Source organism: Penicillium manginii (genome assembly GCF_028828005.1).
Source record: "Penicillium manginii strain IBT 31320 chromosome Unknown utg000004l:1.0-7231830.0:1.0-7236170.0, whole genome shotgun sequence".
NCBI lineage: Eukaryota > Fungi > Ascomycota > Eurotiomycetes > Eurotiales > Aspergillaceae > Penicillium > Penicillium manginii.
In genome coordinates this window covers 2,938,345-2,964,230 of record NW_026643105.1, presented here as the reverse complement: position 1 = coordinate 2,964,230, position 25,886 = coordinate 2,938,345, and the positions used below count along the sequence as shown (strand labels likewise).

The window sequence follows — 25,886 nt, the reverse complement described above, 5'->3', positions numbered from 1 at the left end:
GATCATCCAAGCTCCAGCTTCTAACCCATCCTTACCCTCCCCCAATCCCAACCAGACGCGTTCCTCCCAACCACAAGCCAATAACTGCAAATCTTGACGACTCGCGACCAGTTCGATTTTATCTCAAAGATTGTCGCAGTTTTTTCGATTGACCTGCCGCCGTGATGTCCGGCGCAAGGCATTGGTACGAAGCCAAAATGCTCCTCCCTCCCCTTCTGATCGGAGACCAGCCAAGGCAGAATAGAACTGACGATTTTACAGGGAACAAGATAAGGAGGCGACGGTATATATTGGTAATTTGGACGAACGCGCTTCAGACAGCCTGGTATGGGAGCTCATGCTCCAGGCTGGGCGCATCGTGAATGTCCACCTTCCAAAAGACCGAGTGACGCAGACGCATCAAGGATATGGATTCGTGGAGTTTATTAGCGAGGAAGATGCCGAATATGCCTCGAGAGTCATGAATGGAATTCGCCTCTTTGGCAAACCAATCCGCGTGAACAAGGCATCTGCAGACAAACAGAAGTCCGTGGAAATCGGGGCAGAACTCTTCGTTGGAAACCTAGACCCAATGGTTTCTGAGCAAATGCTTTATGACACCTTCGGTCGTTTCGGCAACTTGGTTAACCTACCCAAGGTGAGAATCCCTCTCTTCACGCAGTCATGTGACACTATGAATCTCGAACTAATCGCTTTCCTTTTTTTCTAGGTTGCCCGCGACGACAACAACCTCTCCAAGGGTTACGGATTCGTTTCCTTCGCCGACTTTGAATCCTCCGATTCCGCCATCGCCAACATGAATGGCCAGATCCTGATGAACAAGCAAGTGTCCGTTCAATACGCCTACAAGAAGGACGGCAAGGGCGAGCGACACGGTGATGAAGCCGAGCGAATGTTAGCGACACAGGCTCGGAAACACAACGTCCAGCAACCGACGCAGCAAATCGTCGTTCCCCCAGCCGGAGGACCCCCAGGAATGCCAAATGGCGACAGCTCACGGCCCATGAGCACTGGCCCGCCCCAGACTCCTGATATGGGAGTGGGGAGAGGTATGCCTCCGATGGGCTATCAGAATGTGCCTCCTCCTCCGCAAATGCGAGCCGCACCTCCGCCTGGTGCTCCTGCTCCCTCTCTCGCTGCCCCGCCGCCGGGCTTGGGCTTGCCGGCTCGACCACCTCCGTCTCAAGCGGGCTATGGTGGTCCCCAGGCGTACGGGGCACCAGGGTATAATGCCGCGCCGCAGCAACCACCGCCAGGCTTCGCGCCCCCTGGGTTTGGTCCACCAACTGGTGCGGGCGGTGCACCCCCTCCGTTACCCCCTGGCTTCCAGCAAGCTGGATATGGAAACGGGCGATGAGCATGTTTTTTTTCCGAAAAGAATTTCCAACTCTGAACTCTTTCGTCACTCTCGATACCCTAATTGGAATTATTTTTGTGATGGGCCGGACCTGCGTCAATACATGAACAAGAACGGCACCCAACCTGATCTCTTTTCAATGTCATTCGCACCCTTACCTTCAGGATAGGGGGCGCAACCCGGCAGAGACAAGGGGACTACGACTATGTCTGTCACTAGATTTCTGACTGACAGTATGTGATATGATGGCCTTGTAAAATCCTGTCCGGGTTCGCTATTAAGCCTTGATAAAAATCCAGGATGAGGCATACTTGTATTTCCTAGACAAACTACAGCTTCAGTTGAAGTCTCAAGCCAACTTTAATGAACCAAAAGAATTACGATACTATGGTGCGTGTAGGAGAAACCGTATCTGATTGCGGGGTTCAAAACATAATGTCTCTACAGAGTGAATACGCATGACTTCCAAGGAACTATGTAGCATGCTAACAGGTAATAACCCAAGAATGGAAAGAGAAAGAGACATGGGAAGATTACTAGTAAACTGTCAGAAACAGCACATATCTAGGAGCGGACTCAAAAAGAAATGATAATCATAATAATAACGAGAGTAACATGTCCCAAGAGGACAAAAGGGAGAAAGAAGCTCCGCAAAAAGAAGAAAGGGAAAGAAGATGAAAAAGATGCAATGTGCAGCGTAGTGTAAGCATTGCTTCATTGCATCAAGAAAACGAAACAAACTTCGGATCCCTCGGCCGCCCATCCGGCCCAATATTATTCTTCGCAAATCGCTGCTCGGTATAAATGCGTCTTGCTTCGTCAAAGTTGACTCTTCTGTTCTTCATGATCTTTCTAATTTCCGCCTTGGCTCTTTCGTCCAGGCCACCCCGGGTATCTCCATCGGCGATATTGGCCGCGATATCGAACTGCGATGAGCTCAGGCCGTTTTCCAGATCAGACGTGAAACTCGAGGGCAGGCGGTGGTAGATGTGATCAGGGATCGGTAACAATGGTAGCCATCGCGATCGGGTGAGATACAGTGCTAGAATGTTTTAGTTAGTGATCGGGATATTTCAGATCAGATCAGATCAGGTCCGGTTCCGGGAAATCCGGGGAAGGGCGGACAATCTCCCACTTACCTGTCCCTGATAAGATGACGAAGAGCACCAGAGTGTAGAAGAAGAAGTAAGTCATTCTGGACACGATTCTCCCGATGCGCCTCAGTATACGAGGGCCAAATTTGTGCCCAAAGGGGTGAGGGGTGGTGAGAAGAGCTGCCTAGAGGACGTCAAAAGACGCGCCTTGCGATAACTAGCCTATGGGTACACTAGCCACATCAGATGACGATAGATTTAAAGCCTGACGGGTCAGGCCTTCAATCTGTTCCTAAAGCGGCCTGCTTAGCGAGAGTTCAGCGCATCGCACACTTCGACGGCTCAAGCCCATCATAGTTCGATCTTGATCCCTTCTTTAATCCATTCGATTCCAGCATACCGTCATAATGTCCGCCGTCACAAACGTCTCCAACGAGCTGGTCTGGCAGATCACCCGTACGCTCCCGATTTCCATGATTTTGAATTTTGCCTAGGAGGAGAAGGCAGTCAAGATAGAATTGCATTCGACTGACATGGCCATCTTTGAATTACTGCAGGTAACCAGAACTCTTATCTGGTTCGCCGTAACACCGGTGGTGGTTCCCAGTTCTCCCGCGACCCCCTGAACCTGGTCAACAAGCACTCTTTCAAGGTATGGACCACATGATGAATCCGATTCCCCGCAGAAAGGAAAGCAAGCAGATTGGGGAGAGCTTGGATAATTATATCATATTTCAACATGGACCTGGACATGAACATGGGCTAATGATTCGATTGGAAACTTTAGTACTCCGGCTTCGCCAACACCAAGGTACATACCATATCGATACTCTCGCAGCACAACCATCTCGAATGATATACTAACTCGAATCCCGCATCCAGGCTATCGGTGTCCAGGCTACCGAGAATGGCGGCGTTGCTGTGACCACCAAGAAGGCTTCCAACCCCAACAAGCCCGCTCAGAACCAGGTTACCGTCAACTACGGCCCTAACGCCGGCAACCGCAAGTAAGGCTGATCGAACACCCCCAATTGGCATGTGATATGTCATAGCACGATTTGTTGCGAGCTATGCCATACTTGCCACGTCGTGCGCGAAAGAAAAAGCGATGCTGACCTCGGACCTTTTCTCTACAGGATCTACAAGGGTGTTGCCTCCAAGACCGCCCAGAACGGTTACCGTGCTGACCTCCGCGAGGAGGCCGTTGCCCGTGTCTCTGCCGTCCGCCGCTCCCAGAAGGCTAAGAAGGAGACCACTCCCCGCAAGCCCCGCGGCTCCAAGGCCGTCCAGGCTGCTGAGAAGGCCGAGTAAATTCGTCTCCAACCAAATAAGTGACGAATCAGCGAAGGCTTTGAGAAGGGAAGGAAAAATGAACGTGGTGGATTTGATTACATGACAGTGAAAGATGAAACCACGAGCTGGATAAGGGCACAGGCCTCCGTGTAATCTAGCGACAGTGACACTTCTCCCGGAGGCTGGAAGGGAGGGATCACGAACCTTTGCCCCCGACCTTTTGAAATATAGAGAGGGGAAAGGGAGAGGAGTATTTTCAAATCAAAAAGAAACCTCTACATTCACACAACAACATCAAGCATTCCATGCGTGGGATCCGGCAAAGTAATCATCCTCTCTTTTGATGGATCTAAGACTTACATTTACGTTCAACCTGGATATCAGCCGATGATCGGGCCGAGATCACGGGTAGCCAGGCAGAGCCTCGGCCACAGCAGAGTGGGACCCAAGTACAATGGTAGTTCAGTAAGGCAGAGGTAAGTAATAAACACAAGGTCCAGTAGGTATGATGACATCTGGTTTGCCGTGGGAACTGCAGAGGTCCCGCCTTTTCCCGGATGACGGAGCCCAAGTCGGGGAATCACAAGGGTAGCACGAGAACGGTCGGAACGGCGGCAATTTCCTAGGAGTATGGGGAGGTGATACGGGGAATGTTTTCCACTGGCTCGGCAATTGACAATTGGCAATTGGCAGTAGGCAATAGGTACAAAAAGTAGGGACTCTGTACCTCAGTTGGGTGGGTATATGGAGATGTACCACAATGTACACAATAGGTACATATACAAGTACTAGAGTACTGAGTCAAGGGGAATAGAAACGGAAGAACTAAACTAGAAAGGCCGCGAAAACAGACGCATAAGGCGGTCCGGTGTAGCTTTTGAACAAGGACCCCCGATCCACTTAACGAACCAAATCACAAGTCGCAAGTCCCAACTGGTCCCAAATTGGTCTGGGTGTAACTCCGGGGTTGCCCCTCTTATGCCCCTCTCTGCGTTCCCCTCGTGCCTTTATATTTGCTCACTTCCCCCCCCAACATCTTCCCCCATCCATCTACTCTCCCTCTACCCCACATCCCATCTAATAATCCATCATCATGGTTAAGGCTGGTAAGTTCTATCATCTTGAATCGAATTGAACCCTTCCCCCATCTCTAACATATACTCTTTCCTTAGTTGTTCTCGGAGCCTCTGGCGGCATTGGCCAGGTCAGCTATCCACCCTCCATTCTAGAGCTCTCAATTCCCTCCAATCAAAGCTAATACTATTGAAGCCTCTCTCCCTCCTCCTGAAGGCTTGCCCCCTCGTCGATGAGCTTGCTCTGTACGATGTTGTGAACACCCCCGGTGTCACTGCCGATCTCTCTCACATCTCCTCCGTTGCCGTACGTTGCCTTTTGCCCTTTAGCTCTACCCGGACAACCATGTTAACACCTATATAGAAAATCACCGGCTACCTCCCCAAGGACGATGGCCTCAAGCACGCCCTGACCGGCGCTGACGTTGTTGTCATCCCCGCCGGTATTCCCCGTGAGTGATTTCCCGCATACCCCGCGACCTAAGAGTCAAATCGCCTAGATCTGCTTTACATTTACTAACCTACCCTGTCCACATATAGGCAAGCCCGGTATGACCCGTGACGACCTCTTCAAGATCAACGCCGGAATTGTCCGCGATCTCGTCAAGGGTATCGCCGAGTTCAGCCCCAAGGCCTTCACCCTGGTCATCTCCAACCCCGTCAACTCCACCGTCCCCATTGCCGCCGAGGTCCTCAAGGCCGCCGGTGTCTTCGACCCCAAGCGCCTGTTCGGTGTTACCACTCTGGACGTTGTCCGTGCTGAGACCTTCACCCAGGAGTTCTCCAAGCTCAAGAACCCCTCCGAGGCCACCGTCCCCGTTATCGGTGGACACTCCAGGCGAGACCATTGTTCCTCTGTTCAGCAAGGTCGCCCCCGGCTTCCAGATCCCCGCTGACCGCTACGAGGCCCTGATCAAGCGTGTCCAATTCGGTGGTGACGAGGTTGTTCAGGCTAAGGACGGTGCTGGTTCCGCTACTCTTTCCATGGCTTTCGCTGGTTTCCGGTACGTCTACTCTTTCTTTTCCACAAACAACCCGAACCAACTGACTCTGACAACTGGATAGCTTCGCCGAGGCCGTTATCAAGGCCGCCAAGGGCGAGAAGGGCATCGTTGAGCCTACTTTCGTCTACCTGCCCGGTGTTGAGGGTGGTGCTGAGATCGCCAAGGCCACCGGTGTCGACTTCTTCTCTACTCCCGTCGAGCTCGGCGTAAGTGACCCTCCATAGACTCGAACCCCAATAACCAACAAGCCGCTAATGCAATATATAGCCCAACGGTGCCGAGAAGGCCATCAACATCCTCGGTGGCATCACCGAGCAGGAGAAGAAGCTCCTGGAGGCTTGCGTCACTGGTCTTAAGGGCAACATCGAGAAGGGTGTTGAGTTCGTCAAGAACCCTCCCCCAAAGTAATACTCCCTTCAACCCTCCCTCCCTCCTCACCCCGAATCTATCCCCATTACGCATCGAGTATTTGGCTAGATTGAAATGCTTTGTGACGTGTATTCCTTTCCTCGACTGGTCCACACCTCCAAGTTCCCAACCCCCCAAAAGTCTCAGATCTTTGCTAACCATTGTGGCTCCCGAAGATAGGCTCTAAGCGTGACATCATGAGGTTATGAAACGATCAAAGAGAAGAAATAACAGGGGACCTAGCATGGCTCGCCCTGGTTAGTGTTTTATGGGTATTCAAAGAAAGCGGCTATTATGCATGCAAAGCAAAGATATTAAGATATTCTCCCTCCCAATACTGTACACCCTCGTAATCTTCTCTCCTTCCCGTAGTAGAGCCCAGCCCGGCAATAGATAGGGCCTCTCAATCTCATTCTCATGTCTCATGTACAAGGAAGGCCCTAAATCGAATCGAATCCAATCTAGGAAAGGAGAGTTTTCGCAGGGGCAGCGTGAAATGCACCTCGCCATTCCAGTCCAGCTGAAAGCGGGCCGTTTCTTTGCCGGGTTGCAAATGTCCATTATATGATTCCGTCCAGTCCAGGTCAGCCTGGAACTGGAAGGGGGGGGGGCGTTGGTATGGGCGTTACTGAAATTGCAAAGCAGCCTCAAGGCCTCGCCTGAACCGTCTTAATCTGAAACGTAGCCCCAGGCAATTCAGAAGTCTCCGCTTGCACAGTAGTATTGATTCCGAGATTGGCCAATGCGCCTCGAATGACTCCGCAGGGGAACCAGAGATACTAGCGACGGAAAACATTAGTTTGGAATCGAATCGAATCGATGGAGGAGGAGACAACTCCGTCAACATACCGCCTGAGCCATTGAAACCGCATCACCGCGCGCAGCCATACTCATTCTCGCAAAGGGTCGGAATGCACTATCCGTCAAGACGTATACGCCCTGTACCAAAAAGAATATTAGCCACGCCCTTTCTTACTGTCTCCGATAGAGGAGTGGAGGAGTATTTCTCTATTTATATCGGGAAAGCAAGCTGGGCTCTAGCTCTGGTGCAACGTACTCGGTGGTTCGTTTTCAAATTATCAATCTGCTTTCTGAACAGAACGGTCCATAAATCCTTGCACAGGAATTTGATGACATCGAGGTTATCCGTGAATCGGGGCCGATCTCGCGAGAACCTGTTCACAAGGGAAGGGGGTCATTAGCCGCTCGTGTCTTTTATCAACTCGCCCAAGAGCATCGGAGCGGAATGGGATATCCCCCACCCCCGCGCAGGAAGCTGGGCACTCTCTCACCTCTCTGCCAAACCCTGCCCAACACGATAGCCCAAAGCATCCAGGCGGAAATAAGTTGCTTCTCTAACCTCCTCGTCTTCTGGTTCGGCCTCTTCTGTTGATGTCGACAGTTGTTTTGCTAGGCGTTCGGCCATGGGTACCAATTCTATAAGGAGGAAGTCGAAACATGAGGAGCTGAGCGCGCGCGCATTTGGATCGGAGATCGTTAATGAGGCGGAGGCGTCGAATGACATGGTGGGCGGCTGTGTGATTTGGGTGAGAGGGGGTGTTGGGTTGGTTTTGGGGAAGTTCCAAGGTTGTTCTGCCAAGCTACGGGGTCGGCGGACAAGGAACGGGAACTGTGTTGTGCCCGCACTGCCGCCTCAGGCATATCTAGCTGCGGCCACTATACGTAGTACCAATGGGGCCGTACATGATCCTATTCGAATCTATAAATATATACCGGGAACCATAAAATATGCATAACCAAAGCTACACAAGAAACGAGGTGGGAGCGAAATTTTTTTAATTAAGAACCAATCATTGTTCGCCGCAGCTAACTAATCCGAATGCAAGCCAACCCAGAGAGACCATACCCACGCCAGGAACACCACAGCAAGATGCATGAGTTGAGGGGAAGAAAAGAAAAAAAAAGCTTTGCGAGACATGAGAAAGAAACCCCTAATCCCAGGCCTGATAGCCCCGACATCCAATAATACTAATATTGCGGTGGATAGGACCTAGGCTGATCTGGAGGCGGTAGTCCTCTCACGGCGAAATTCAAAGCTGGTCGTTTAATAGGGGGCATGGGAGACTCGTCATCTTCATCATCGCTTGCTGTCAAGTCAATAATAGCAGAAGCAGGACGCTTTTTACTCGATTGACGAATCGCAGAAGACGGCGTCGACGTTTCTCTGGATTGAGACTGCGCGGGCGTTCGCTCCAACAGAATCGTCGAGGAGGATATGGGTTCCTGCTTAACAGTAGGTGTGGGGAAGCCGGGCTGGCTGATTTCGATCAAGTCATCATCGTCGTCGTCTGATGCTGGTGTCGCCCCGCCCGGGTTAGTGATATCTGAGTCGGTCGGGTTGGTCCAGTCTCCACTTGGCTCAACGACAACCTGATCCACATCTGTAGAGGTTGATTGTAAGATTTCATCGACATACCTACAGGGCGTTCGTTAGTTAAACAATGCCATGAAAACAAAAGTAAAAGACTGTAGTGGCACTTACTGGTCGACCTGGAGGGATTCGAAGCTTGTGGACTTGGAGCAAACTGGGCATGTCCATGTCGGGGCTTGTTTCTGCAACTCTAAGAACGACGATGCATCAAAGCACTGGTTGTGCGTGCAGACAATCGATCGACAAGGGACTTGGATCCGGAGAGTCGATAATGGGCATTTCAATGACATGACGCTGGACGTTGCAACGATGTCTGAATCCTGGGCACGGTTTTTCACTAGAAGGGGATTATTGTCAGGAAACTTTCGGAAATACCTTTCAAGGGGACAAAGCGGATACTTACTTTCTCGAATAACCTGTTCCTTAGAGATGAGCTTTCGCGTTTGCAGTTGGCTGACAAGCTCATCAACAGGATGTAACTGGACGAGATTGATGAGCGCGAAGAATTTCTGTCGGGGTCATATGTATCAGTATCATGTCAATTTGCAGGTAGACGCAACAGAAATCTACCTTTTGCGTCAATGCGTAAGTCATAACAATATTGTTTGTATAATTCGGTTTCTTGCGAATGTAATTCGTGACATCTGCCGGCTGAGTCGTTCCAGGTCTATTCTTCAACCCTCGAAGATTTGCCTTGACTTCATCCAGGTTCGCCTTCAGCTCCACTTGGTGTGGAAATGCGATATCGGACTTGGTATATGACTTCAGCCCTGAGTCGGCTGCACAGTAGACCATCACTCGGAGAGTTGGATCTGCCTGCAGATCTGATGCGGTAGATGTGGAGAGCATGACTTTCAGCTCTACGCTATCTCTTGTTTGTTCGCGGACTGCCGGGGCCTGAATTAGATATGCCACCCAGACAGAAAACGAAAGAACAAGGAGACAAATAAATACCTTTGCATTCCACCACCGGTGTAAGATTTGTTATAATGGTGAAGAAAGGGCTCTCCTTGAACATAATTTGGCCTGGCGGCCTGTCAGCAATAGCGCAAGTGCAATAGACGCATCGATCAATCGGTTGGACTCACCGTGTGGCGGGGCGCTCGGGGTCATCGAGGCGCTGGGAGGTGCAGCTCGTGAGTGGGGTGGTGTTGGTTGTGAAGGAAGCGAGGGTTGGAAGTTGTTATTTGACTGAAATGACATAGCCCCGGGTATTGCCGATTGATAAACACGGCGCTTGAGCGCATCGTATCGCGCGCCGTTCCCTTCTGAAGTGGCAAGTCGTTCGAGATCTGATTGAGCAAAGAGTCAGAATTTGCTAAATGGAGGGAAGTATGACCGGGATTGACCGAGTGAAGAGTGGCATAGACAAGGGAGGTTGAAGCGTGAAGCGCGGAAGGTTTGATGCAGAGAGAGAGAGAGAGAGAGAGGGAGAGAGGGGGGGGTGGAGGGGAGAGGCGGGAGACAGACAGTCAATAATTCGGATCTGTAGCGATGCTTTCACGCCAGATACGGCAAGACCTTCATTTCGCAAAAGATCTTTCAATTGCGGGTTGGTGAGGGTCTTGATCAGCGCTACCAGATGTGGCACCTCCGTCGACGATTGCGAGGACGCCATGGTGGAAATACTGCGGGACGGGGATATAGTCAAGCGGAATGCAATGCGACCAGGTCAGCAATCAAAGATTTGCGCAGATACATCTCAATCTTTTCTCATCGAGATATTGTTTCGTCCCCTAAGAACACCAAACGCAGGACTTGGGGAAGAGTGAGCGAACTGCAAGAGGTGAGGTTGGATGACTAAAGACGGAAAGTGGCTATCGCGATAAAAAAATTGCGATAAAAAAAACTACTGCGGTTCCCCGATTTGACTTTCACGGCCACATCCCTCCACTTGTTCACCCTCTTTCCCCTTCATATCTCTCCCATATAACCGATATCATGGCTAAGAGTGTGCGCGCCAGTGTCTCCAAGCGCAATCGCGCCAACCTTCGCAAGACCTTCTTTGGTCCCGTCAACGATGCCAGGACTGAACGTCTCGCCGCCAAACTACAAGAGCTTGCCGACCAACCCCGCCCAGAGAAGAAGGAAATGGAAGTGGAATCTGCCGAGACCGGTAAGTTTGTGACTACTCCATGTCGAGGCTTTCATTCCTATCTCTTGCCCCCAACCCCCGCTAAACTTTGTCCCGCGCAGAACAAGATGCTGGCAAGACAGCTGCGACTAGCGAAGGTATGCTAGCCCCGTTTCCCCCACGCTACATGATATTATGTATATGAAATTCTGACTGGCTCTATAGACATGGACGTCGATACCAAGCCCTCCTCCTCAACTCGATCTCACAAGAACGAGCGCGTGCAAAAGCAGCGCAATCGCAAACCCCGCAACTCCATGGTGTTTAAGCCCAAGGTCTCTGGCAAGGACAAGAAGGGCTCAAAGAGAAAGTGATTACTCGAAGTGATGATTGGACATACAAAAGAATAAAAAGCAAGTGAACGAGACGAGTTTGCTGCGGCTGAAGAAGAATCCATGGCGTTGGGAGTCTCCCGAGGGTACGGGCTTGTGTTTTTTTCTTGCCTCCCCATATTTTAACATCTCTATCTTCCATATTTGATAGATGTGAACTGTTTCACCTTGACCATATATAGACCTCCAATTACTCCGTATATTACTACATTCTTCCTATTCTCAGGCTGTTGTCAAATATGTAAATCGCCGCATACATGGAGAAGGCGGTGTGATCCCTTGCGGGCCATCGTAAACATCGGCATCGGCAAGGCAGTCTATCATGATCGTCATTCGTTAAACCGTGCTGCTCACTTCTCTCAAGCTTATTCCAGGCGCTGCAGCAAGGCCAGAGAGGATTCTATACAATGGTCTTTCTACACTCTGGTTGGGCTGTTGTACTTGCCAATATCCTGGTACCACTGGGTATTCTCGTATTCTCATCTGGCTTCTTCCCCTATAAACCGCTACTACCTGGTCTGGCCACTTTTGACGAGATTGACCAAAATGCTACACCGGCAATCTTTAATAAGGTCATTTTTATGGTTGTCGATGCACTCCGCAGGTATGAGATCAAATCAAACAGAACTCGACCCGCATTCATTCTGCGGCATCCACCAAACATCCAACTAAAACCGTCTCTAGCGATTTTGTCTATTCCTATGAATCTGGTTTCTCATTCACGCAAAGGTTTGCTTTATTTCCTTCTATTTGATAACATAACAAAAACATTGTGATGAGTTATAGGACATCTGTTAACCATCTATTAGCTTAATCCGAGCAGGGGCTGCCTTGCCTTTCACTGCCCATGCTAGCTCGCCAACTGTCACAATGCCTCGATTGAAGGCGATGACCACGGGCTCAGTGCCCTCATTTCTAGATGTGATCCTCAACATCGCCGAGTCAGACACCGGCTCAAGTCTTGCGTACCAGGACACATGGCTGGCGCAATTGAGAGCTAGGGGAGATAGCCTTGTCATGTACGGTGATGATACGTGGCTCAAGCTGTTCCCAGGGATGTTTGACCGCGCAGATGGAACCACAAGCTTCTTTGTGTCGGTCAGTGCTACCCGAGAAATCTTCAAAACAAGCCGTGATCTTGAATTCAATCTAAACATTCACGACATAGGACTTTACCGAAGTGGACAATAACGTGACTCGCCATGTTCCCGAGGAGTTAGCCCAAAGCGACTGGTCAGCAATGATCATGCATTATCTGGGCCTCGACCATATCGGACATAAAGCAGGTCCCAAGAGGTATTTCCATTCCCTGCTAGAGCTAAATCTATCCAAGCCATTCTCTGGCCGTCTCTGACTCTTGACTAGCCCTTTTATGCTGTCCAAACAACAGGAAATGGATACCATTGTGGACAACATCTATACCGCTATTCAACGCGAGTCTCACCTGGAGTCAACTCTATTTGTTCTATGCGGTGATCACGGCATGAATGAAGCAGGGAATCACGGCGGTTCATCTGCCGGCGAAACATCACCAGCGCTACTCTTCATTTCGCCCAAGTTTGAAATCATGGGCGCTCGGTTGGAAAGTCCCATCGAAACGCCCGACGATCTTCGATTTTATCAAACTGTTCAGCAGTCAGATATCACCACGACATTGGCGGGTCTGTTGGGATTACCAATTCCTTTGAATAGCCTGGGAGTTTTCATTCCTGGTCTTCTGGATATGTGGGAGTCTGGTAAGGCACTCGATCAAATTGAATCAACTCGGCTGAAGATGACGGCCCTACTGGTGGAGAAAGTCTGAACTAATAATGCAAAACACAGGATCTCAGAAACTTCAACTTCTATCTCGAAATGCCCGGCAGTTACTGAAAGTCGCCCAGTCTACATTTCCCAGCGCCACTTTTGACACCGAAGCCTTTTCAGACTGTAATCCGGACAACCTTTCCGGCATTGATGAAATTCAATGCACATGGTCGCAAGCCCACAAGCTTCTTTCCAATCAACAGTTTTCAGATTCTGAAGAAGCATATCCCGCTATTGAACAAGCCTTACTGCGGTTCTCGCGGGCCACGCAGGAGGTGATGAGTAGTACCGCTAGCAACTATGACATGTCCCGACTTGTTGGTGGACTGCTAATCCTAGCGCTTGCAACCTCACTACTTTTGCCTCGAATTTACCATGAATTCTCTCAGACCGTTTCTACTGGTATCTTCTTGGTGTTTATGGTTGTTGGATACGGAAGCATGATGTTTGCGAGCAGCTATGTTGAAGAAGAGCAACAGTTCTGGTATTGGATATGCTCGGGCTGGATGTTCTACCTGCATATGCGATCGGAATCTCCGCAGAACTCATCGCGCAGGAAGGCCGGATCATCTCCCTTCCGCTTGATCAAACTGGCGACATTGGGGCTAATTGCTTCACATCGGGTACTTCGGAGATGGAATCAAACGGGGCAGAAGTTCACGGCCGAACCGGACATCGCTCGAGACTTCTTTCCTGCCCATCTGGTCGCTCTATGGGGACTGGTGATATTGACATACGTGGACTCTGGCTATCATTTGCTGGCAAATATGCCAGCCTCTGCACCGGCAAAACTGATGGCTTTGATCACACCCGCACTGGGCTTCATGTTCAAACTTAATTTTGCGGCGAACGATTCGCCCGAGCTTCTCGCAAATACCCCCCCTGTCGAAACTTGCCGGAAGCTGGCTCGGTAGCCTGTCTTTGGTTTTGCAGGCAAGATTGGTCTTCGGTGGACTTGCTTGCTGTGGACTCTTGGCGATCGTCTCTGCGAAGGCATCACGGTCAACACAGAGTAAGAAAAGATTCCATACTGTCCCTGCAGTAATATCCCGCAACTGACAATGACATCCAGTATCCAAATCCAACGCCCTTTTCCACGAAGCTCTCCATCTCTTCCTAATGACCCAATCCAGGATAACCAACGTCCCAATCTTTCTCCTATTTCGAACCCAAGGCGCGATCTTATCATCGCTCAACCTCACCGGAATCGAAGTAACGGCCACCACCCTGATACTGCAGTACATGACATTCTTCGCCTTTGGCGGGTCAAATTCGATCTCCTCAGTCGATCTTTCAAGCGCTTATAATGGGGTCGGCAGTTATAGCGTGGTTGGAGTCGGCATTCTGACTTTCGTCAGTAACTGGGCCGGACCTGTTTGGTGGATTTCGAAGGGCCATCTTCTTCGCCCTCGCACGCCTCCCTCTGAGTCCCCCGAGGGAGAAAAGCATGACTCCGCAGCGCTGTTCACATTCCAAGTCGCCGCATCATTGCTTTCCGTCATGGCAGCTTGTACAGCACTCAGAACACATTTGTTCATCTGGACCGTGTTCTCGCCGAAATATCTCTATAGCATGGCGTGGGCGACGGCAAACCATGTTGCAGTCAATATTCTGGGCGGAATCGGTCTCGCCTGTCTCTGGCCGCGAAGATAGATAGGATATGATAGGAACAGATTTTAGAATCAGATCAAACCCCGGGAGAAAAAAATCTTCCTGGAGAGATCATCAAAGAAATCACCATCCAAGCGTAGCATAATCCAAAAGAGATCGGAATCGGAGATTCGACTCTTCAGAATAACCCGCTGAACAAATCATCAATGGCGTTCTTTTTCTTTTTACTAGAACTCTTCTTGACCTTCTTCTTTTCCTTGTCAACTTTGACAGATTTCTCATTTCCTCCGTCGTCGGATCGAGACTGCTGTTTTTTGCGCAATATGGGCAAGTCACTGCCGTCGCCGTCGACGTCACCACCACCGCGACAAATCCGTTCTCCACGATCCACCACAGCTTTCGCGACAGCGGGCTTAGAGCTCAGCCTTCTGCTTCGGTTCTACCCTCACAGACACAGCCTTCGCGCGCGGATACCTCATACCCGTAGCCTTAGCCAGACGCGCCAGAGCAGCGAAAAGCACGATACCAAGGGTAGAGAATTGGTTATCAGCAACGACAGTGGAGAACGCCCTACCATAAAAAATCAGCGCTGTTAAAATTGAATTCCGAAATCTTTTTCAACATACTGGTAGCATTTCGGGATCAGATGCAAGTGCAGATGTTGCAGGTGGGAGCTTGTCGCAAGCTTCTTCGGGTCCAGTGATGCCAGGACCGAGACGGTGCGTTTCAGCATTGATAGCCATCTCCACCACTTCGCTTTTTGGTGCTGGTTTTTGTTACGGTGGTAGATTAGGTGGAGGATGGAGCGGACGGACTGGATCTCCTGAGGGTCCATGTTGTTGGGTGGTTGTGTTTGCATTCTGCGAGTGTACCTTCAGGTAGAAGTGAAGCTCCGGGGAAATTTCTGGTGCTGCGGGAGGGCCCCACACCGCTCCACTGGGATGATCATGGGACGACACAACTACATTCATACTGGCTACATTCATGGCTTAATTATAACCAATGCCTAGAGATGCGATATGACATGGGGTTAATAGCGGTCAGAATTTTCCTTAGAAATCTTTAATCCGTTCTACTGACGAGCAAAGGAAGCTGTTATACTTGCAAGTAAGTGAGTATAATCAGATGCTTTAACGAAGAGAAAAATAACAAATAACTAGCAGTGAAATACAATTGACAGCCATCAAAGTACATACATGCATAGATCAGATCATATCATGTCAATCCTCATGCTGGAGCAATAGGCTTCGGAGCCTCAACAAAAGCAAGCGGCGCATTCGCCGCCAACAATCCAATCGCACGCCCCGTCTCCCTAGGATCAACCCCAATAAAATTATTAGGAAACCCAATCTCAAACGGCCTAACGCTTTCCAAGTACTCAATCTGCTCCCGCGACAATTTGATCTTCAACGCCTGAATATTATCATGCAGATATTCAACCTTGCGACCACCAACCAAGGGAAACACATTCGGTGCTTTAGCCATCACATACGCAAGCGCAATAGCAGTGACCGACTCAATACCATGCTCTTCAGCAACCTTGGCAAGAGCCTCGCTCATACGGACCTCATCCTCCGTCTGCGATCCATCGCCCATCATACTGCGCAGCCCTTCCCCCTTCCTTCTCCTCTCCTCCAGAGATTTCTTCGTTTGGAACTTGCCGCTGCCAATAGCATCCCAGGGCGCAAGCGCCATACCGAAATGCCGCGCCATAGGAATAATATCCCGCTCAAAGTCGCGCAGCATGACATTCCACCGACCTTGGTAAATACTAAAAGGCGTCTTGCCCTGCTCAACCGCGTACGTATTCGCCGCACTAACCACCCACGCCGGCGAGTCGGAGATACCCAGATACAACACCTTACCCGATTGAACCAGCATATGCAGACTATCCATCACCTCCTTGATAGAGGTTGTGTGATCCCACCAATGTAGGTAAAGAATATCAATATAATCCGTCTGCAGCTTCCGCAGCGAGTCACGGAGCGAGATATTCAGACTGCGGCGGTGGTTACCGCAGGAATTCGGAGCGTGACCTTTGCCCAGGGCGTGTGACTTATAGTCAGTTGTGAACTTGGTTGCAATAACCATTTGCTCGCGGTTGTTGCGGGCTGCCATCCATTCGCCGAGCCATGTCTCGGATTGTTCATCTTGGTAGCTATTCGCTGTGTCGATGAAGTTGCCACCGGCTGCGACGAAGGCGTCTAGGAGCTTGAAGGAGGATTCTTTGTCCATTGAGCCCATGAAGCTGGACCATGCGTCGCCGATGGACATTGCGCCTAGCTGGAGGGGTGAGACGCGAATACCTGCTGTTGAGGAGAGGATGCGGTAGCGGCCGAGCTCGGTGGCGGGTTCGGGGGCGGGCTCGAAAATTTTCGACATGATGAACGTAAATGGGTTGAAGTTGGAGATTGAGAGATTAGAGGAATGGTTTGCTGTAGAGGTGAGGGTTAGAGAATTGTTCGAGATAGAAATGGAGTTGGCTTGGTTTATATACCTGGACCGGATGTTCGCGTAGTAACGTGCCCAGGTGTTTCAGGGGTGAGTGGCCCACTCACTCATGAAACATGTCAGTGGTGAAGTCGTCACGGCAGTACTATGGGGGATAGAAAGCGGCAAAGAGGGAAGCTATTGACGGCTGCCTTAGAGTACCTTTCTTCTACTATCTAGGACAAACCGTCAGTTGACATCATGATTCTAGAATAAACTCCACCGCTGACAGGTATCCACTGGTCAGCCAGACTAAAACCGTTTAAACCCGAAGATTATTGGGTAATATGTAGTTCCCGGGCCATCCGACTAAGTTAACTAATATGCATATGCATAAAAATAAGGTTTCTGTGGTTGCGGATTGAAAATGGCAGGACCTCACAGCTTCGGAGATAACGGAGATTTCCATGACAATGTTTCAGATACTATTAACTTGAAGAAACCAGGACTTCTGCACATATTTCGGAGAAACAACAATCACCCCACTAGCCTCAGCAACTAGCGGGGCCGAAAACAATTGGGGTAGCCGAAATCATTGGGATTAGGTATCAGGGTCCATCAAGTATACTCTTGCGGGCCGCTGTTCTCAACATCTACAGAATACATTGGGAAACATCGAGTTAACAGGTAGAAAAATCTGCATTATTGCTGTGAGTTGAGATTGAGAATATCAAAGATATGAAAGGATTTTCGAGGTACAATGTTTTGTGATCTTCAAGTCATGCAGCCTCATATCAGCCACGGCACAAACCTGGAAAAGGTCCGTGACACAAAACGGTCCCTCTCGAATCGTTTCCATGGGTTGTTTTTCGCCTTTTTCAAACAGGGATAAATGGTGGTAATTATCGGGAAAAAGGTCTTCGTCGTAAATCATCTTCGTCATCGTCGTCGTAGAGGTCATCATCGTTCACCGTTGAGTCGTTTCAATGAGAGTTACCTCAAATGCTTGCTTCCAGTCACGTTGAATCTAGTCGGTACGAGAAGGTCGCGAACTGTTGTTCCAGGAGTGTGAGGCTCCAGCTCCACGATCAAGGGGCGGAGGTCCCGAGCGATGATTGCCACGAGTTCCAGCAGGACGAGGATGGCCGTGTGAACCAGGCACAGAGTGGTGAGAACGGTCGCCATGGCTGTGTGGTCCGCGGATCGGGGTCGACATTGAAGTCGGCATTGGCATCGATGTTTCACGGTCAAGTCGGACGCCGCCGGACTCGTTGCTGTCTACCGACACCATGCGGGGGTGTGGACCCATGGAATGACGAAAGCCGCCAGTGCCTGGCGGTGGTCCTCTGTACAATCCTGCAGGCACTCATTAGTTGACTTGAGCTTGAATTGCCGGTCAAACGGCAAGGGCTGCTATGGGGGCTTACCACTTCGTCGGCTTCTATCCACGCCTTTAGCCAGGATGAAGAAGTTGTTCACCGGTGGGAATGAGGCCAATCGACCAGTACGAGGACCAGAAGTGTGGAATAGCTGTCTAGGATTAGCGCTGTACACTCAAAATCAACCGGCAGAAGACTCACTTTGGGACGATTGTCTGGATGGTTGAGCATAACCGGGCTGTTCCGGAACTTCTCGACAAGAGCTTCCCTACCTTGCACCGCTATTGAAGATACTTAGTATTGACGAGGCGGGAGAGAGGAGGATATAACGGACTGGCATAGGACATCTCAGCGACTTTTTCGACATGGGTTTCGAATCCGGGCCTGAAGAATAGGAGTTAGCATGTCGGGCTTCGTTCCAAGGCGAGAACATATCAATCTTACCAACACATGCTCTCGCGAGCCTCCATGAACTGTAAAATCGTCAGTGGGGGCCTTCTTATGTCAGTTTCAAGGTTGAGGATGGAAAATTACCGCCATGATATCCAGGGGCTAAGTGTGAAGTTAGTAGAAGATCATGAAGCGAAGAAGAAGCATCAACGTACAACGCTGAAGTTAACAAAAGCGTAACCAACACTGAATAAAAAGGTGCAAGTTAGTCAATTGTCCAGAAGAGCTGGCTGGTAATGAAAAGCCTACCTCTGGTTTTGATCAAAATCTATGGCATCTGGTTTTTAAAATTGTCAGCCTTTCCGAAGAGGTAGAACAGGTACTTACCCATGCGAAGGTACATGAAATCATAACAGTTGGCACTGGTTAGATCGAGGACATGTTTCAGATGTTGCTGTTTTCTTTTGTCAGTTATCTGGAGCCCAGACTGGTGAAGGAGGAGAACGTTACCCAAGTCATTTGGTTGGGTAGGTTTCGAAGCATAACCTGCGAGAGTCAAAAGATATCAATATAAATACTGGGTTTCCAGGCTCTGGATATGAAGACTGACAGTCGTGCGTCCATCTTGACCGTAATAAATCTTGCTCAGGTCGATGACGTTCCGAGCGGGCTTCAGTTCATCCGGAATAGGAGGACTTTCTGGGTCACTTGGCGACATGTACATGCGTCGTGCTGGTGTTCCGGGGAAGGACATTGAGGCCCGACGAGATTTGGGGACAGAAGTCCAGTGACGCTGCGTGGCGCTTGGCATATCACGATGCAATGGCATGACTTCCATCACAAAATCCTACAAAAGCTTGGTTAGGTAACCTGGTCCAAAAATGAGAGCAAAAGAAAAGCAAAAAGAAATAAGCCAAAATATTTTCAAGAAATCATAAGAAAAAGGAGGATATCACAAAGGGTGAGAGTAGCGCGTACCGCAGTGCGAGTAGCATTCAACGCCTTTACAGCATTGGCTGCATGGCGAGAATCGAAGTACTTGACAGCTAGCTCATGAGTTGTCAATCGGGATCCGTCAGACGGAATACCAAACTGGAGCTCATGAATCGAATGCACTTTGCCAGCCAACTCCAAAAACTGCTTGATTCGTGCGAGAACGTTTGAAGGCTGGATCGTAGAATATGTTCCACAATAGACTGTGACCACAACAGAGTCATCAAAGCTCAGGGGCAAGGGGCTGACCATACGGCTGTCGCGAGCAAAGTCCTCTGCGGAGAGAGGAACCAGTTCCCATTCCTTGTAGTCGCGATTGATGCGCTGGATGGCAACATCGACATCCCTACTGTCAGAGAAGGAAACAAAAAAACGACCAGTGAGGTTCAAAGTAGTCCAAAAGGGACCATTGACAGACGCGAGATTCTAAAGCTCAAGTTAGCATTTGGAAGCGATCCCTTGAGTAGAGATGACTTACCTGAAACAACTGAACCACCTCAAGGCCCTCCGTGTCTGTGTCCACGTTGCGCACAAGGAACCGACGATCATCGCAAATTGAAGTTTCCAGATCCTTAGGCTGCAAGGGCGAGATCTGAGGGCTGACGAAGTTGTTCTGGATACCAAAAGGTTCGCGGGGGTGCGAAGTGGGACCCGAATTTGCCGATGCGTCGTATGTGACATGGGCTGGACCTCGTAGAGGCAGACTGAATGGGATGCGTCCGTAAGAGCCCGATGGTGGAGTTGCAACAGGGTAATTCGGGTTCACGGGTGCAGCTGTCGGATCAAGATAGACAGGCAACGACTGCGCAGGTGTACTTCCCAAGGAGATCGGACTATCCACAAGGTCCGCGTTTTCGAATAGGTTGTAGGCGCGTGCCATGAATGGGTCCCTGTCCATGTCAGCGAGCACAGCAAATTCCACGAAGGTTAGGTATACTCACATAGGAACTCGAGGGTCCATTTCTCGGGATCTTCCAACCAGAGGGCTGACAGTCGGCTGCTGAGCGTGGAAAGTGAACGAGGCGAGTTCACTGTCAGGGGTCTTCCGAGTAGCAGATCCTCCAGAGGAGGTCTCCTTTGGTGGCTGAGAAACCATAGTGGGAGTCTCGATGCGTCGGACTGTCACCTTTGCGAAGGCGAGGAAATGAAAGAAAGCCGAGCCGAGCCGAGCAATGGGACCAGCTGGTGAGGGCCAAACGAAGGTGAGTGATAAGGAAAATGTAGAGAAGCAGGACTGAGAAACCAAAAAGGAGAGGGAATCGTCTCAAGAATTGACAGTGACTGCTCACTGGGGTCGCCAAGCAGATTGGAAAGTCATTGGTCCAATGGTGAGCAAATTTCCGAAAAAGGAGGACTGGAGGACTGCAAAGCTGCAACGGTGGGATTTGCGGGTCCAGTTGAGGTCAGGTGCAATCACTGTAGGTCGGCATTGGCCGACCTGACCTTTTTTAGTATCAATGCATCATCCCATTATGGCAGGCACCCACTGGAACTGATTGGGTCTATAGCGAAGCAGCAGCAGCAGCAAGAATGAAGACGATAAGATATTGGAGTGAAAGGTGGCATTGTGAGGTCCTACAGACCCATGTCATATAAATGTATAGATATCGAAATCGGAAGATCATCTCAAATAACACTTATATCTCGTCTCATAGAAGTAATAGTGAAGAACCAGAGTATGTGTAGGCTACCCTAGAAGTAAGCTAAAATAGAAATTAACATGTACTGGTAGGTGACATACCATGACAGAGAAGTGGAGATCTGCTGGTTGGCTATGGTGAGTTGTGAGCATAAAATCGAAATTGCATTAGGTTCTATTTGAGATCTGTGATTTATGTTAGCCTAAGTGTGAATGTAGTGATGCAATAAATTACTGAGAGATAGTCACAGTATTGATGGATAACAGTATAGGCAATCAAGTGCCTGAAGGTGAAGGGAAAGAGAAAAAGGATGGATAGTCAAGGATAGAAAAGAAAAATAAAATAGAAAGTAGAAAGTAGAAAGCAGAAAGGAGAGAAGTATAAACATCCGAATGTAGTCATGAACGGTTGTATGTGATAGATGCTAGTCCTAAATAGGGCTAGCGCGGATGACTAGCGCAGATGGCTATCGTCTATCGTCTATCTGGCGCCGCGGAGTGCGGTAGCTCCTCCAGGCTGTCTCCAGGTCCGCTCGTGATGCCCATCATGGTGCCCACAATGCCAGAACCTCATGTTCTTAATCAGGTACAGGAGATATCTGCGCTTTGCATACTTCAAGACTTGCCACTAACAACATAGATCATCATCTCCCCTTCCGACACCGACTACCTCGATCAGCTCATCCCCTCAATCAGAGACTACAGCGTTGGCAATCGCACTCCACAGCTGTTACAATCTCTGTCGCGCTTTGCAGCAGACAAAGAAGCCGAGATCGAAAGCATATGTAACACAAACCACCAAGAATTCGTCTCCTCCGTCAATTCCCTCCTCCAAATCCGAGAAGGTACCGTCAGTCTAACTGCCGAGATCCTCGACCTCAATCAATCCATTCAAACAAGTACCGAGCGCCTAGCCGAACAGAAGAAAGCCCTAGTCGAATCCCGCGGCCACCGTCAGAACATCGACGAGACATCCCGCGCGATCCAGGATTGTCTCGAAGTCTTACGCCTCGCGAACCAAGTCCATGATTTGCTAGCCAAGAAGAACCATTATGCGGCCTTACGCGCCCTGGAAGAGCTACAGAATGTTCATCTCAAGGGTGTTACACAGTACAAAATTGCGGAAATGATCCAACGCTCGGTGCCGGCCACCCAGCGCGCGATCGCAGAGGCGGTCATGTCCGATCTCAATACCTGGCTCTTTCACATTCGAGAAATGTCTCCCTTTCTGGGTGAGCTAGCTCTTTTCCGCACAGATCAACGCAAATCGAGGTTAAAGGAGCGCGCGGAACAAACTCCGTACTTGGAACATTTTAATCTCAACTCCGCGATCGAATTAGTTGCTGATGAAGACGAGGAGTATAACCTCCTGCAGAATGACGATCTGCAAGTCTCATTCACCCCGCTTTTTGAGTGCCTACACATTCACCAGTCTCTGGGGCAGATGGATAAGTTCCGAATCGAGTATGCTGGCACGCGTCGCCGCCAAAAAGACCTTCTCCTTCCTGCTTCCGTCACTCTTGTTGACGAGGGCGGCGCAAGTCTACACAATCTGCTGGAAGAAATGGCCGGCTTTGCAATTGTAGAGCGAGCTACCATGATGAAAGTTCCGGATCTACGATCCTCTGTGGATGTACGCTTCGTTCCCCTCCCCTCTGTCGGCAGAGAAGCTGGCTTTTTCTGTCAAGTGTTCTAATCAAACCAATTGTCTCACCCAACAGGTAGAGGAGCTTTGGGACTCGATGTGCCAGGGTGCCGTTGGCATTATCTCAAAGGCCCTCCACGCGGTCGACAATGCAGAGAGCATCTTGAAAACTAAGAATTTGATAGCCTTGTTCATGCAAACGATGAATGTTAGTTCAATCACTATCTGTCCGTCCTATCCCACCCCGAGACCATCGATACTAACACGCGGAACAGACGTGGAACTTTTCGGTCAGGGTGTTTGACGATTTCCTGCTTAGGCTCTTCGAGAAGTATGCAGAACTTCTGAAGAGACGATTTAGCGATGATTTCCAAGAGGTACCGTGCTTCAATTTCTCCCATTCCTTTGAGCCATTCATCTCTTTTTCTGTATTCTTATAAAAGACCATTCCACTAACCCCCTCATAGATCGTGTCTACAGACGATTACATGCCGATGCCAATACAGACCCTGGAGGAATACGACAAAGTTCTTAATGTGAGCTGGTATGCTCCAGAGGCATCCCGCGAAGAGCAAGTGTATGTCGAGATCATCCACAATGCTCAATTCAGAAGCCATCCTAACAAACTTTCATTTTTCACAGGTTCCCATGTATCTTGCCCTTCTCCAGGATGTACCCCCTGTGTTGTATCGATATTCGGAACTTCCTGAATCAGTTTTATTTCTTCGCCAATGACGATTTCTCTCATCCCAGCGTAATCGACGATACATTGAAAGATGTGAGTATGACCCGGTGCGAACGAGTTTGAACAAAAGCTCCTTGCCTTTGCTTTCCTTTACTAAACTCGTCAAGGCCGTCGATGATCTTCTCTCGCGGAAGGTCTGCGATACACTAGTCGAACGCCTCTCCTCCCAATATTTGGGCCAAATCGTCCAGATTCTAATCAATCTGGAACACTTCGAGCTAGCATGCCACGAGCTGGAACTATTGCTTGCAGCAGCTCGGTCCCAAAATTCCACCGGCACCTCAATTACTCTCCGCGCAACCGAGAAATTCCGAAGCAACAAGAAAGCCGCCGAGAAACGGATCTTCGAGGTCGTCAATTCTAAGATCGACGACCTTGTCGAAACAGCCGAATACGAATGGATGGCCACGACCCCGCCCAGCGAACCAAGCAATTACATGCAAACCCTGACAAGATTCCTGTCCAACATCATGAACTCCACTCTTCTCGGACTGCCGACCGAAATCAAAGAACTCATCTACTTCGACGCGCTCAGCCACGCAGCGAACATGATTTTGGTAAGCGCTCTCTCCCACTTCCCCCTACTTGCCGCAACAAATGCTGACACGCACCCTCTTTGGCGCAGTCTCTACCAATGGCCCCAGAAGTGAAAACCATCAATCCAAACGGCGTCATCGCACTAGCCAAAGACGTGGAGTATCTTTCTCAATTCGTGGATAGTCTAAATAACCCGATCCTGCGCGAAAACCTCGACGAGCTGCAACAAACAGTCCAGCTCATGCAGGCGGATAACGCGGATGAATTCTACGACATCTCGACCCGGAATAAGAAATACGGTCGTGTCGACGCTATGCAAGGGCCGGTTCTCTTGGAAAAGTATGTTACTTGCTTCGCTTGCTCCTTGAAGTTATCTTTACATCTTGGATGGTTACAAATGCTGACCTTGTCTTTTCTTGCCTTCTTTTAGGCTTACTCGGACCGTGCAAGCGCCGACGAAGGTGGATAAATTTGCGAACCTTTCTTCGCGATTCAAGAAGACTTCGAGTTGAGATATGTGCAGCGAATTAAGTTGATTTAATGTATTTTTTCCCATGAATGCCAGGACTTGAATTCCTCATTGGTGGAAGACTGAAAGTAAAGCAAACTCCACTAGAGATCCCATCCACTGATTGTGTTAAATATGGAATCCGTTATGATAAATGGACACCTGCTATATTTACGGAGTATTCTCTTCTGAGTGAAACTGCAAAGCGTATCTGTACCCATTATACTATCAAGGCCTATAGTAACTGTTAACGATAATGGGAGAAGAAAAGAGCGTCTCGCTCGCCGAGCCTATCCCGCACACACCACATCGTCTATATTGAGCGTCGTGCATGTATACTATCACCAGCCGTGCCAAAAGAGGCTCGAGGCAGAAAAGAAGCTGTTATTACAACCTTGGAAGGTTTGAGCAAATTCGAGAGCTAGTCGAGTCTGCCATAAAATAAGCATGTTTTACGAGATAGAAACGATACAGATCAACCATGGTATTCTCGACTCGAAGGAAATACAGAAAGAAACGAAACAGGAAATGGAAGAATTATAAGATCTCAACTGCCCTCAGATACCTTTGAAGCTCTCAAATTTCGAGTGTACTCACAAGCTTCCAGAGAGGCACCCTCGAACAGGGAAAACCTCCGGATGCTGATCGTAATTGGCTTGGTGTCATCACCGGACAGTCAGGATATCAATTCAACGCAAGCGAGAAACCCTCGGAGAAGGATAGGGGCTCGGTCACAGGAGAGAGCAAACAGGCCTTTCGGGCCGAGAAGAAATGGCACATTTTAATTTGTGACCTACGTACAAAAAGGTATATGTGATCCAGAAACAAACAACAAAACCACAAACGAACAGAGTCAGCCCAAGGCAGCCCGAGTAGGCGATAGGGCTCTGAGAGCATATGATAGAATCATTTCTCTCATAATCGATCGGCCACTCAATATAACGGGCGTGGCCGTAGCCTTGCATGAATATGTGGAACCAGGGGCAGAACGAAACGAAATATCAAAGGGGGAAACCAGTATTCGCCGAGAGCCGCAGTCAAAACAAAAGGGGGAGAAGAAGGGAAATGAAAGAAAGACAACCTTGTTAAACAGCAGTCCTTGAAAGGGTCATGCGA

At 49.5% G+C, this 25,886-nt stretch overlaps 12 protein-coding genes across 12 annotated transcripts; 6 read left to right on the top strand and 6 right to left on the bottom strand.

Moving 5' to 3' along the window:
* Positions 1-164: 164 nt before the first annotated feature.
* On the top strand, positions 165-1,357 carry N7533_004848 (U2 snRNP complex subunit HSH49; the record flags this gene model as incomplete). The annotated part of the gene is made up of 3 exons (XM_057101498.1): positions 165-184; positions 262-637; positions 710-1,357. The coding sequence occupies 3 exons, from the start codon at positions 165-167 to the stop codon at positions 1,355-1,357; spliced, it is 1,044 nt and encodes a 347-aa protein (XP_056961128.1).
* Positions 1,358-2,079: 722 nt separating this feature from the next.
* On the bottom strand, positions 2,080-2,551 carry N7533_004847 (DUF2015 domain-containing protein; the record flags this gene model as incomplete). The annotated part of the gene is made up of 2 exons (XM_057101497.1): positions 2,080-2,399; positions 2,497-2,551. 2 exons carry the CDS (start codon positions 2,549-2,551, stop codon positions 2,080-2,082), a joined length of 375 nt encoding a protein of 124 aa, XP_056961127.1.
* Positions 2,552-2,858: 307 nt separating this feature from the next.
* On the top strand, positions 2,859-3,762 carry N7533_004846 (uncharacterized protein; the record flags this gene model as incomplete). The annotated part of the gene is made up of 5 exons (XM_057101496.1): positions 2,859-2,907; positions 3,009-3,103; positions 3,239-3,262; positions 3,334-3,458; positions 3,588-3,762. 5 exons carry the CDS (start codon positions 2,859-2,861, stop codon positions 3,760-3,762), a joined length of 468 nt encoding a protein of 155 aa, XP_056961126.1.
* Positions 3,763-4,837: 1,075 nt separating this feature from the next.
* On the top strand, positions 4,838-6,229 carry N7533_004845 (malate dehydrogenase; the record flags this gene model as incomplete). The annotated part of the gene is given in 8 exon segments (XM_057101495.1): positions 4,838-4,850; positions 4,917-4,948; positions 5,014-5,124; positions 5,182-5,269; positions 5,358-5,642; positions 5,656-5,821; positions 5,883-6,027; positions 6,089-6,229. 8 exon segments carry the CDS (start codon positions 4,838-4,840, stop codon positions 6,227-6,229), a joined length of 981 nt encoding a protein of 326 aa, XP_056961125.1.
* Positions 6,230-6,876: 647 nt separating this feature from the next.
* On the bottom strand, positions 6,877-7,754 carry N7533_004844 (trafficking protein particle complex subunit; the record flags this gene model as incomplete). The annotated part of the gene is made up of 4 exons (XM_057101494.1): positions 6,877-7,008; positions 7,079-7,168; positions 7,287-7,404; positions 7,522-7,754. 4 exons carry the CDS (start codon positions 7,752-7,754, stop codon positions 6,877-6,879), a joined length of 573 nt encoding a protein of 190 aa, XP_056961124.1.
* A 464-nt stretch (positions 7,755-8,218) lies between these two features.
* On the bottom strand, positions 8,219-10,239 carry N7533_004843 (uncharacterized protein; the record flags this gene model as incomplete). Its single annotated transcript, XM_057101493.1, has 7 exons — positions 8,219-8,666; positions 8,733-8,958; positions 9,025-9,130; positions 9,192-9,508; positions 9,576-9,647; positions 9,710-9,913; positions 10,092-10,239. 7 exons carry the CDS (start codon positions 10,237-10,239, stop codon positions 8,219-8,221), a joined length of 1,521 nt encoding a protein of 506 aa, XP_056961123.1.
* A 323-nt stretch (positions 10,240-10,562) lies between these two features.
* On the top strand, positions 10,563-11,069 carry N7533_004842 (DUF2423 domain-containing protein; the record flags this gene model as incomplete). Its single annotated transcript, XM_057101492.1, has 3 exons — positions 10,563-10,737; positions 10,818-10,853; positions 10,921-11,069. 3 exons carry the CDS (start codon positions 10,563-10,565, stop codon positions 11,067-11,069), a joined length of 360 nt encoding a protein of 119 aa, XP_056961122.1.
* A 425-nt stretch (positions 11,070-11,494) lies between these two features.
* On the top strand, positions 11,495-14,546 carry las21 (mannose-ethanolamine phosphotransferase LAS21; the record flags this gene model as incomplete). The annotated part of the gene is made up of 8 exons (XM_057101491.1): positions 11,495-11,691; positions 11,772-11,816; positions 11,897-12,185; positions 12,256-12,383; positions 12,453-12,823; positions 12,912-13,777; positions 13,827-13,905; positions 13,966-14,546. 8 exons carry the CDS (start codon positions 11,495-11,497, stop codon positions 14,544-14,546), a joined length of 2,556 nt encoding a protein of 851 aa, XP_056961121.1.
* A 136-nt stretch (positions 14,547-14,682) lies between these two features.
* N7533_004840 (uncharacterized protein) lies at positions 14,683-15,363 on the bottom strand (the record flags this gene model as incomplete). Its single annotated transcript, XM_057101490.1, has 3 exons — positions 14,683-14,900; positions 14,986-15,074; positions 15,131-15,363. 3 exons carry the CDS (start codon positions 15,361-15,363, stop codon positions 14,683-14,685), a joined length of 540 nt encoding a protein of 179 aa, XP_056961120.1.
* A 368-nt stretch (positions 15,364-15,731) lies between these two features.
* On the bottom strand, positions 15,732-16,886 carry N7533_004839 (NADP-dependent oxidoreductase domain-containing protein; the record flags this gene model as incomplete). Its single annotated transcript, XM_057101489.1, has 1 exon — positions 15,732-16,886. One exon carries the CDS (start codon positions 16,884-16,886, stop codon positions 15,732-15,734), a length of 1,155 nt encoding a protein of 384 aa, XP_056961119.1.
* A 1,075-nt stretch (positions 16,887-17,961) lies between these two features.
* On the bottom strand, positions 17,962-20,792 carry N7533_004838 (putative meiosis protein MEI2; the record flags this gene model as incomplete). Its single annotated transcript, XM_057101488.1, has 14 exons — positions 17,962-18,290; positions 18,362-18,464; positions 18,515-18,594; positions 18,648-18,697; positions 18,758-18,786; positions 18,848-18,865; positions 18,919-18,949; positions 19,013-19,040; positions 19,091-19,157; positions 19,214-19,249; positions 19,314-19,550; positions 19,682-20,122; positions 20,175-20,586; positions 20,638-20,792. The coding sequence occupies 14 exons, from the start codon at positions 20,790-20,792 to the stop codon at positions 17,962-17,964; spliced, it is 2,016 nt and encodes a 671-aa protein (XP_056961118.1).
* A 1,090-nt stretch (positions 20,793-21,882) lies between these two features.
* N7533_004837 (Rab GTPase-binding exocyst subunit SEC15) lies at positions 21,883-24,774 on the top strand (the record flags this gene model as incomplete). Its single annotated transcript, XM_057101487.1, has 9 exons — positions 21,883-21,921; positions 21,976-22,968; positions 23,057-23,188; positions 23,256-23,357; positions 23,448-23,557; positions 23,623-23,758; positions 23,833-24,282; positions 24,351-24,601; positions 24,693-24,774. 9 exons carry the CDS (start codon positions 21,883-21,885, stop codon positions 24,772-24,774), a joined length of 2,295 nt encoding a protein of 764 aa, XP_056961117.1.
* Positions 24,775-25,886: the final 1,112 nt, after the last annotated feature.